This window comes from Rhinolophus sinicus, linkage group LG05 (genome assembly GCF_036562045.2).
Source record: "Rhinolophus sinicus isolate RSC01 linkage group LG05, ASM3656204v1, whole genome shotgun sequence".
Classification (NCBI taxonomy): Eukaryota; Metazoa; Chordata; class Mammalia; order Chiroptera; family Rhinolophidae; genus Rhinolophus; species Rhinolophus sinicus.
The window spans coordinates 99,296,519-99,308,454 of record NC_133755.1 but is presented as its reverse complement, the minus strand read 5'-3'; the positions used below and the strand labels follow the sequence as shown (position 1 = coordinate 99,308,454).

The 11,936-nt window shown below is 34.8% G+C and overlaps 1 protein-coding gene across 22 annotated transcripts in view; it reads right to left on the bottom strand.

Annotated features, from left to right (window-relative positions):
* Positions 1-1,510: 1,510 nt before the first annotated feature.
* MLIP (muscular LMNA interacting protein) overlaps positions 1,511-11,936 on the bottom strand; it is a 245,069-nt gene continuing 234,643 nt past the window's right edge. For 15 of the 22 annotated variants that reach the window (XM_074333100.1, XM_074333101.1, XM_019734758.2 and 12 more), the window contains 2 exons: positions 10,576-10,629; positions 8,562-9,071 (listed from right to left, as the gene is read on the bottom strand). In XM_074333100.1, the coding sequence (XP_074189201.1) occupies positions 9,021-9,071; positions 10,576-10,629 (105 nt within the window). In that variant the 3' untranslated portion in view covers positions 8,562-9,020. Of the gene's footprint in view, positions 1,831-8,561; positions 9,072-10,575; positions 10,630-11,936 lie in introns of those variants that run through there. The other 7 variants (XM_074333093.1, XM_074333097.1, XM_074333103.1 and 4 more) reach the window with 2 other exon arrangements.

The window sequence follows — 11,936 nt, the reverse complement described above, 5'->3', positions numbered from 1 at the left end:
GAACTGGAATATAAACAATAACATTACTTACATTTAAATATATATGAGTAAAGAATGTATGTTAAAATCACAAAAAAGTGTGCCTACAGAAGGAGAAGGGAAGATAGAAATTATTATAAAAATCATCCAATCAATCATCTAATCAACTAGTACACGCGAGAGGGGTCTTGCCCAAACTTATAATAGCAATCTTCACTGGGGAGTGTGATCAACTCAAACTTTTATACTCAAAGTCAAAAAATGAATGAATGAATGAATGAATGAATGAATGATTGAATAAAAGGCTTGGTCTTAGAATCTGATTGTCTGGATTTGAATGCTGCCTGTATCATTTACTAGCTTGATTTAAACTTTGGAGCTCATACTTATAAACATTAAATATGAATAATAATATTATCTACATCACAGACTCATTGTGAAGGTTAAATTAAACTCATGTGAAGCACTGGTGTGGTGTCTGGCATGTGATAAGAGCACAGCAAATACTAGAGATTATTACCAATAATCTAAAGTGATGCCTCACACAATTTAGCAGGTTGATGGAGTAGTTTTTATTTGGAGGAGGAGAGATGAGCAGAGAACTCTGCTAAGGCTTCATTGCTCCTCAGCCACTAATTGAGATAACAATTTTATATTTCTAGGTGCCAACTGATGACTGACCATGAAGCAATCCAAAATGGTAGGCGAAGAATAAAGAAGGCCAGTTACTCTTCTGTAGGCAACTCTCTCTGCTTTGCTCTGGGTGGGATGATGGGGTGGTGAAGCAGTGGTCTGAGGGAGCTATGGCTCAGACACAGCTGACTTCAAGAGGAACATGGGTTATGTGCAAGGGGTAAGGGAATCAGCCTTCACTAAGATTCCTCTACTTCCAGGAGCTCACTGTGCAAATTGCCATGAGTTCTTCCTTAGTGTGTCTTGTCCTAGGCTTCCCAGTTGGGCAGAAGGCTGCAGAAGAAAAGCATTTATAGAAGACCAGGACAGACTACTGGGATGATGACTGGAAAAAAAAACAAATATGGCCAATATGTGGGAACTGGGTGTGCTGGAAAGTGGGCTCTCCGGATTGTCATCACAGTGAGGGCTTGCTCTATGTCTTTGCTGCTCCCAAGATTATGAGGACAAACTGACTCTGAAGTAGTCCCCACAAGAATCATGTGGCAACAGAGAGAGGAAGAGAGAGAGTCATGTTAGAGACATTCCAATGACACGACACTCAACGTCACTGGCCTGTCCCTGATACATAGTCTGTACGGCAGCACAGAACCCCAACAGTACAGGAAAACAGGGTGTGTCATGTGAAATACTAACGTTCTCATGTCTAGGACCTCCCAAATGAACCCCTCGATATTGGCGTCTCCGGAAAGCAGGCAAAGACTCATTTTTGTAAAACTTGTTCCTTTTCTTCACATGTGGAGAAAAAAAAAAAAAAAAGCCAAAGGGGAATAAAACCTGATTCAGTAAGTAATGCATGCATTAAATAAAACTGGTGTTGAAAAATGGTCACAGCCGACTATTTACCCATGATTCTTCTTTATTTGGCTGCTAAGTATAGGGGCATGTTAGTACTGCTGTCAGCTTAACAAAAGGTATTAAAGGCGCTAACAGTGGTGCAAGAAGCTGGAGGTAAGTTTCTCCTATGCTGGGTGTTATGAGAGTATGGAGATGTTGTATGCTCGCAAGAAACTTTTTTTTTTTAGTTCCACTGCTGCACTGCTAAAGGGAACCCTCATACTCTTGGGGGTGGGTGGGAATGAAATCTAGCAAATTAGCACCCGCATTCCAAAAACTTTAGTGCAGCCTGGGTTTTTCGCTTCTGCTCCAACTTCATTGCTGCAAAATAAGAGAAAGTAGTAGTCAGGTGATGGAAATAAGTAAATTAAAAAAAAAAAAAAAAAAGTACACCCAAAAATTTATACATTAACATTTGGGCATAGCACCTCATATTTTAAAAAAGGATCATAAGTAGGAAAATTTTGTTTATTTTTTCCCCCTCAGTAGCTATTTTCTTGTTACACAATTAATGGTATAATAAAGTCACCAGCTTTGCTTCAAATCAGACTCTAATCTCTTAAGAGCTCAGCAGAGCTCTGGCCGCCTGCAAAGTGTTACCACAGCTTTGAAGGGCGGTGCAGCCTTGGGAAACAGCACTGCCACATCCCACCCACATCCCCTCACCTTTCATCCCTTGGCTTCTGCCTTCCCTATCTTTTAGCACTGACTGCATCATTCCCTGAAATGTAAACTCTAAAACAAGGAGATAAAGTGAACTGGGATTGAATTAACTTCCAGCTTTTGCAAAATGGAACATTACAAAAGACAGGCAGGAAATGAACCTCTTGCCTTTTTTTCATATATTGATTTCATTGGCTTTATAATGTAGTTATGTAGTAAGGGAGTGATTCTAATAATTTATTTATCCATCCAATCTCTATGTGTTCCTATGTGATAGGGTTTGACTGTCTGGAACAGATAAGATAAATGTAACTGAATGGAGATGCGTATTAGTAGAGCACAGATTTCAAGACAAAAATTATAAGAGAAAGCATCAAAGATGAGGCCAAAAGAGAAATTCAGTTCTAAAACATTACTCTGATAAAACACGACAGAGTGACGCCAATGGAAAGAAATGACCTTAACTTTATATTTCCAGGTGCCAAGTCATGGCTGACAATGGCACATTCCGAAACGGACTGTGCAGAATACAAGGGGTCAGTTTCTCTTTTGCAGGCAACTCTCCCTGCTATGCCTTTGCCTAGATCGTAAAGTCAAGAAGTAGTGTTCTAAGACAGCCGTGGCTTAGAGCTGGCCTCAAGGGGAGCACAGGCTACATGCAAGGAGTAAGGAAAGCAGATAGGAAACCCAAGTCTGGCATGGCCAAGTGACTTAGCAGGATGGTGAAACATGGATATGTCCTGCATCATTTAGGAAAAACTGCATTTGTTAGACTAGAAAGAGTTAGGGAAAGAGTTGCTAATACACGGGGGTAGATCCATTTCTGCACTGATTTGTTCTGGCCATAGAAAATAAACAGTCATGATACAAGTGGTTGCACCTTTCATCATCTGGGATTCTCTGAAGCTTTAGAATGAATGGAAGAAATTACTAAATTACATCTCCTCTTTTTCTTGCTAACAAATAAAAACTATGATTTATTTGGATTTTCCTGAAAGTCCCAACACTTGGTAGCTAGTAGTAGAAGAGATTTAAAGAAATCATCATGATTTAACTAACACCTATTGAATGCTATGCATTTCATATGCTAAACACATTACATGCATTAATGCAGACTTTCACCATAATCCTTTAATCTCATGTTATTGATATTGAGGCTCAAAAAGATGAAATATCATGCTCAAAACCACCATATTGGAAATTAAACCCTACGCTTTCATTTCTTTTTGTTGTTCTTGTAGTCCTTAGTGTATCCTAGCCATACTGAACCATATATCTCATCTGGCTTGTCACCAGAAGACTTTAAACAGAAGATAAATAAGGAAATACTTGTAGACAGGATTATAATATTAAACAAAATATTGAACCCTCTAGATTCTCTTTCAAATATAAGATTTTATAATTATATGAATAGTTAAATCCAATGACAGAGGAGTCGGTAGTTGGTCCTCTGACACCATGCTGGCAAACTCAGCACTATTTCTCGGCCTTCCTGAACACATTGGCAGATCAAAGGAATATTTGGCACCACAGCTCAGCAGCTGGTTTGAAATGATGCATTATGCTATGACAGATAGAGTCGTGATCATAGACATTTTGTGAAGTTTTTAATGTCCCTTTGCCAATCTCAATCTCAATAAAGAGCTAAACAACTTGAGAAAAACAAAGGTTGACATTTAAGGAAGATGAAAATCATTAATAAAATACTTTTTGTTAGACTAGCACCATGTCAGTCAAGGCTCAGTATTGTATCATATTATCATCTGAACAACTTACTTATTTTGGATACAAGAAAACATTAAAAAAAGAAAAAACTTGTGACATGTAGAAAATCATAATTTTGAAGGGAGTCAAATTCCAAAACTATTTTTATTTAGCATTTACTCTGGGTAATAAGTGATATAGTACTGTGAAACTTGAAACCAATGTCACAGAAAGAATTTTTATTAAAGAATGTGCTATGTACACTGATTTTTCATTCCCTTTCAAAACAAAACCATCCATCCATACTCTTCTCTGACAAACGAAAGCAAAATGATCTACATATGTGTTCTTGTAAATATGAAACCAGATTTCTAGTATGCAGAACTAACAGTAATTTCCAGAAAATATGTATCATGATATTATAAATTGTTGTATATTCATTTTATTTCTGAAAGATTTTAAATGTATTTTGGACATTTGCATAACCACTAACTTTGGTGTAAAAAGCCAAGATGTATTATCAGAATATATTATCCATAAGCTAGAAACTATAAATATGTAGTTCAGTTATTAAGGCTCTGCAAACGTAGCCCGATACATAGAGAATGCAAGTGTCATGGACTCTAGAGAGCACAACATTGAATCTGGGGTCAAAAACATTAATAACTGGATGACCTGAGCTCCAAATAGTTATTAACTCGGATTTTATTCTGTTTGTTTATCTTGAAAAACCAGCACATAGGAGAATGTAAGTCCTTCTAGTTCCTGACTTCTGCTCAGCTTTAACATGCCTGACTCTCTACAGTGCAAAAGCCAATATTAATCTACCAAGATGGCTGAGGAGGAGAGACCGCAAAATTGTCAAACCCCCACCTCTCCTATATTAGATCCATTGAGTCCCTAGAAAAGAAGAATAAGTGAGACATCTTTCTTCTCATTGGCTACTTCAGAATAAGACTCTCAGATTTCAGTTGTGCCCTTGTCAACATAGTATAGGGACGAATGGAAATGAAAAGCAGGAGGCTTAATTTTCCTGGTAAAAATAAGGGAAGAGATTTTCAACCCTCCTTTCTTAGAACATTTACTTTAGAAAACTTGTCAGTGTAAGGACATTCTCTGTTCTTTGAAATGTATATAAAGTCCTTTTGAAAACTTGATGGATATTTTGTCAGCTTTAAGACCCAGGAAAGTCCTTCTCAAGGACTTGAGAACTAAGTAAACATCCATCCTCTATCTCCTGGTTTCTGAGGGAGGGTAAGAAGCCTGACTTTAGCTGATACCTGACTCCAAGTTATAAAACTACCTCCTGTCATAAGATATGAGAAGTTTATTTTCCTTTGTATATAGGCAGTTAACTGACATAGGTGGTCACCTCCATTACCAGAAGACTTAGGATAAACTATGCGTAAAAAATGGGACTGTGGAGTCCTCTTACTTGAGGATGAATTGAATTATTGTTTATCTTGAGAACATGTGTATATGAGTTGTACTATATGCTTGGCTATATGAAGGGTAAGATTCATTCCTGACTTTGCAATCTCTTAGTGATTGTCTGTGATGCATATCAGATTTTGGTTCAATGCTTATTCAATAACAAAATGATTTTCTTTCTCTATTGCATTTGTGAAGAGGACTTCTGGGTTAACAGAATGACTTTTTTTTTTTTTTAATTACATTCCCCCAACATAGGCTGGGGCTTACAACAGGAAAGTCATTTTGATGGGATCCACTGCTGCCAAATCTGGCAGCAGGATGTCCTTTCTTTGTTATTTTTTTGCCTACCTGCATGTCTAGGCAAGGTGGCTATCCATTCAGGTGCTCATATAAGGTGTCTTTATAAGACAAATTTACCCTGGCTTTCTGTCAGTTGTCTGTCAAAGCATATGAATCTTCTTTTAATTAGCAGTTAGCAATATCCAGATTCCAAGTTCTAGCCTAAAATTCAAACCTTGAAGTCTCAGGGTTGATAAAACCCAATCTGAGATTTATCAAAGTTTGATTTAGAGAAATAATATTTATGGGAAATTGCCTGAAGGGAATAGAGTGAGCCTATTGTTCTCAATAATTTCATTTTTACCCTGGAATCAAACCAGAAAATAAGAGTGCCTTCCAAGAACAAGTCACTTATTTTCTCTTGTCTACATCCTCATCTGCAGAATGAAGATAGAGGAATGAGATGCTTGTCCCATAAAATTAGAACTTTAGACATCAACGGAGGTTCTGGAATTCATAATAAAATAAACAGCCTTAGTCACCTTGCTACTGTATTTCTCCGAAAATAAGACCTAGCCAGACAAATAACTCTAATGTGTTTTTTAGAGCAAAAATTAATATAAAACCTGGTCTTATTTTACTATAATGTAACACCAGGTCTAATATAATACCAGGTATAATATAATATAATGTAATATAATATATAATACCAGGTCTTATATTAATTTTTGCTCCAAAAGACACATTAGAGCTAGGTCTTATTTTCGGGGAAACACGGTAGCAGAATTGTTATCTTGCCAACGCTTAAATGTTCATCAAAAATCTGCAAAGAGAAGGAATAAGAAAACAGGAGAAGAATTTGCCAGGTATGTGTTTTATGGGCAGCTAGTGAATGATTAGCTCTCAAGTTGTGCTAATAAAAAATAGATCTGAAAGGTCAGAATCAAATGCATCTAATCGTACTTTTGGAAATCAATTGACCCTCAAGTTAAAAATAAAATAGGCCTAGGTCCGCATGTAGTAGGTGATGTGAAGAGTGGCGGGTCTGTTTGTATCTCATTCCCCAGTATAACTTTCATAATAACCCTGTAGAAAGAGGAATGGGTTATAGAGCAGTTGTGGATCAAAGAGTTGCTGAATTCACAAGGCATGATGAATACAATCAGAAATAATTATTGCTACTTGAATTTAATTTCTTCTAAGTAACTCTACTCAGAAATCATTTATCTCAGGCAGGGAGTTTGCTCGAAATTAGATGGTGTTACATATACACCTTCTTGGAGATTACTACATTGGTGTGAATAATTGAAATCCATTAAAGTGAACTTCTTTGAAAATTGACCACAATAGTCAAATCAATTATTTAGGGATCTGATCTGCTCGTATGGGGGTCCATCAATGGCCAAGCATTTTTTAAAATACTATATAAAATGATAAATAAAACATCCTTTGGAATTTACTAGCCCCCAGAAGAAATAGCATCAAATGCTATGCCCCACCCTGCCAATTTTCCAAACCTTGTGTGAAAGGAAAAGGGAAAAAAAAAAAAAAAAAAGACACAGGCAAATTAAGTTTTATCAAAAAAATTACAGTGAATTTCAACATAGAATATATTTCTCAAAATTAATCTACCACAGGTTAAAGCCATGTCAAACTTTTATGACATTAGACAGGAATATGTGACCCAAAGTTTTATTAATTCAAAGCATTCCCTGATATGAAATTTATTATGATTCTCCTGCTTTTACTTTCAAATTTTTGTTTCCAAAATAAAAAAACATGTGACTGGCTTTCTTAGACTGCCAATGAAGAAGCTAGAATTTGAGGATCTCAACTCTTGTTGTACATTTGAATCACTCAGGGAGGTTTTAAAACAGCAATGTATTTGCCCATGTCCAGAGATTATTGATTTAATCTGCCTGGAGTGGAACCCTGATCCTGGAGCTCTTAAAAAATCCCAGAAGATTCTAATGTTCAGCCAGACTTGAGAACTACTGAACTAAATGATAAGTAGAACTGTTGTTCTGAGTTACTTCTTTTAAATGTACTGTATAAAATATGTGACTTATGAAAACAATGAACAAATCAAATAAGTCTGGTTTTAAATAAATTACCAAGTTAATTTAAAAAAACTAGTATCTACAAATAGCATAATCAAATACAAGAAATGGGAGTCTGATAGTAAGAAAGACAGATTGCTATCTTTAGGAAATAACATAATAACTACGTAAGAGGTAAATTCTGAGATCCGATCAAGGGTCCTTCCATAATCGTTTATTTGCACTGGGTTGGTAACTGCAATGTTTTACCCCTTAGGACATATAGTTATAAGACCAGAATTGCTCTATAAAAACAGATAGTTTTCTTAGTTGGTGCTTTGCAGATAAATAAATAACAAAGAGAGGGAAAATATATGGGTCACTATTGCAGTGTGACCACATATCATAAGGAATTGTAAAATTTGCTGAATTGCTCCAAAATATGCCAATGTTGTAAGAAGTAAAACACAGCACAGCAGAAGCAGAAAATGTCCTTTTGCTTAATTATTTACAAGTTTTTTAATACTAACAGTAACTCACTATCTCTCACAATGGCTAAACTTCAAACTTAATGGTATTTTATGGTATTTTTTCATATATTCCAAACATGAGGTTGAAACCTTTTTTTTTGGCAATCTTATTCACTAGATTAATTTTGTTTTGTCTTTAAGGTTGTGATAATTGGTGCAAAAAAGTTTGCAAATGTTATAATACTATATCTACCCTGCTCTTTTTGCAACATAGTCTTTCAGCATAACCCAACATTCAGAAGCTCTTAATTCAGCATTTATTATCTGAACTGGATGCGTTTGTTATTGAAATAATAAACTGATATTCAATTATTGTGTAGAAACATTCTTAATGTGTAAAGATAGCCTATATGAACTTAAACCAAAATTACATTTGGAAGAAACAGAACATTTGATTATTATATATTCACCCGAAAATCACAAAATTTATTCAACGATTCTCCTATTTTTGGACATACATATTTGTCAAATTTTTCACTATTACATAATTTGCCACCATCACACTGAAAGGGCTACTACATTTAACAAAGAGTTAATATCCTTAATATATAAAGGGAGTTTACAAGTCAGTAAGAAAAATATTACCATATACCAGTAGATAAGTGCATAACTTAATGCAAAAGCAAAATAGACAAAAATAACAGAAAATACAGAATCTTTAAAATGCAAATAAAATGAAAGATAATTTCCCCCTTTAAATTACAAATATTTTAAAATATGATTTTAAAGGAGAAATCTATTTAGATAATATAGACAGAGATTTAGATGAAGACAGAGAGCTAGACAGGGTACAGCAGAACACTTAAGAGCCCAGGATTCAGGCAGTCACATCTGGATTCCTGATTGTGCAGACACTTTCCAGCTATTTGGCTTTAGGCAATATACTGATGTCCCTCAGCCTCAGTTTCCTCATCTGTGAGATGGAAATAATAATAGGACTTAACTTACAATGTTTTGTGAAGATTAAGTAAAATAACACATATAAAGTGCATAACACTTTTTAACATACAGTAAACTCTCAATAAATTGGCGATTATAATAAATCTCAATATGGCAACTGTACATGGAAACAGGTATTCCAACAGGCTCCTGGTAGGGTGGAATGCTACAATTTTTCAGGAATGCAATTTAGCTATATGTTTATACTCACGGAAAGAATAATCCTATCTTTAAAAAATCAGAGAGGTGGTCAAGGACATAAATCCACACCTATTTTTAACATGCCTTTTATATTTTAATAACTAATGTTACAGCACAGAGGCACATTGGTCTTATGTGATAAAAGATTTTAAAATTTGCAGAAATAGGGATGTCGGTTTATGAAAAGTAGAGGAAAATATTCAGATTTTATTTGGAATTTTCTTATTCTTACTTCTTTTGTACTATGTTTTTTGTTTTTGTTTGAGTTTTCCCTAAACTTGGAGGCTGCAAAATTGAGCACGCCTCACTTATGATAGTATCTGAAATGAATGAGTGAGCATACTTATTCCTTTCTTAAAGGTAAGTCCTTTAAAAGAAATCACTTTTTTTATACTTGCCACTTTGCCTGAGAGGATGTAGAAGAAAAAAACATTGCTCAATTATTCTAGCTCTTAATTAACATAAAATTAAAACTTCTTTACACATTTTTTTCTCTCTCTGGTATAGTATTTATAAATTTTTTTTAAAATTTTAATTACATATATTATATAATTATACATAAATATGTAATTATAATTATACATAATTATAATATATAAATGTATATAAATTATATATATAATTTTAAAAATTATAATGACTAGATAGATAGATAGATAGTCTATCACCTCAAAATGTGAAAGTGGCTAACCATTTGCAGGAAATTTAGAGGCTATGTTTGAGCTAGCATGTTTTTGCCTGTATGCTACCTGCCATATGCAAAATTCACTTGGGGGTCAAGAAACTGAGATACTGTGAGATACTGAGACCTCTGACTCAGAAGAGACACCATAAGTATTATGGGACATCCACGGACCCTCCAGATAAAGGAAACAACAGTGGTTTCACAGTGAATCCAAAGAGGAAATCACAAAGACAAAACAGGAAGGAAGGAATTAGTTTGTGATCAAGGGGCTACACACCTGGGAGCCTCTGGTATCACCTTCTACATTAAGAAGCAGCAAAAATTTACTTATTTAACTATCAAAGGTTTATGAACAACACAGAGTGGGCCAGTTAATTATTTCTTTAAAAAAACAAAACACAATCTTATTCATATATATATATATAAATATATATAATTATAAATATATATATTTATATTTGTATATATGTATATATACATATATATGGAGAGAGAGAGAGAGAGAGAGAGAGAGAGAGAGAGAGGCTTATTTCTATGACTTAATACCTCATGGAAATGGATAATTAGCTCTCCAGCTGTATCTTACATTTACCTCTTTGGAATCAAGAGTTTCATGTTCAGGAATAGCCACCATTGGATGACTCAGCTTCATAGAAAAGATGCCCAGGATGTGATGAGGTAGAAGTGAGGAGAAATAAATATTTAAATTTCATTTGAATAGATAGTTAAAATATGACATAAGTATACTATTACTGTTCATAGTAGAGTCTACCAAGTATAAACATTAAAATTTGATTGTTATTCAAAACAAAGGAAGATATTCTTAACCTAGAAAAAAATTTGGCAGATGGTGAATACTTTGAGCATAGGACCACATCTTATTTATTTTTCTGTCCCACATAAACTCTAACAGTGCTTAGCATATAGCCAAGACAACAGTGCTTAGCATATAGCCAAAATAGTTATTAAATGTTTATTGAATGAATGAATTATTAAACCACATGAACAGATATTATAAAGGGGAAACAAAGTTATATTTCTTTCAACTCCTACAATAGGCCTAAAATTGAAAAGTTCCAAAGCAAAAGAGATAAATCATGTTCTGACCCACAGTTAATGCAACTTTATCTATAGACAGTAAAGGCTTACTTGGAATGTAAAGCATTGTGCATTACTGCAAACAATAATAATCTCAATATACAGGGACTTCATAAACATTGCAATCTTACCAGATGATGTTATTATAATGTAGTTTACAACACAGTGACTCTTTAATAAAAGGGAGTTTCTTTTGCTTATATAAGAATTTTAATTATTTCGTGGGTCTTCTGAACACTACACATACACTTCAACTTGTTAAGATGGAAGAAAGTCATAGATACGCAAGAAAAAGAGATAGAATGAGGGACACACACACAAACACACACACACACAAATAAATAGAAGGGAGAACAATCATTTGTAATAAATCTCTATATCCCCTTTTTTCACCGTCTCGCCTCACTCCAACTTTAGGGTAACCAAAATACCTGATTTGACATGAACAGTCCCTGTTTCTGCTATTGCCCTGAACAAATCAGGGCTATGGAAACGACTGGCTCCCTTTTACTCTTAATAATGTCCTGAATTGATCAATAAATTGCAGAACAGTGACTAGCTCCTAATCCTCCAGGGCAATTCAGAGGATCCCAGAAATTTAGATGTGGCCCAGGGGGACGCCAACACTGGCTGTTGGGGAGGTCAACCTCACATTTCCTCAGACTTCCCTCTGTTCTGGCAAGTTTTCAAGTTTCCTATTATGTTAGTCTCCTAAAATAGAATAAGACAAATATTCTGAAATTTGAAGAGGTAGAAACACTCCCAGTAAAATATTTACTGAGACTGGAAAAACAATTGAGTAATTATGTGATATCTACTTTTACATTCCATTCCTTCTTTTCAATATAGGTATTC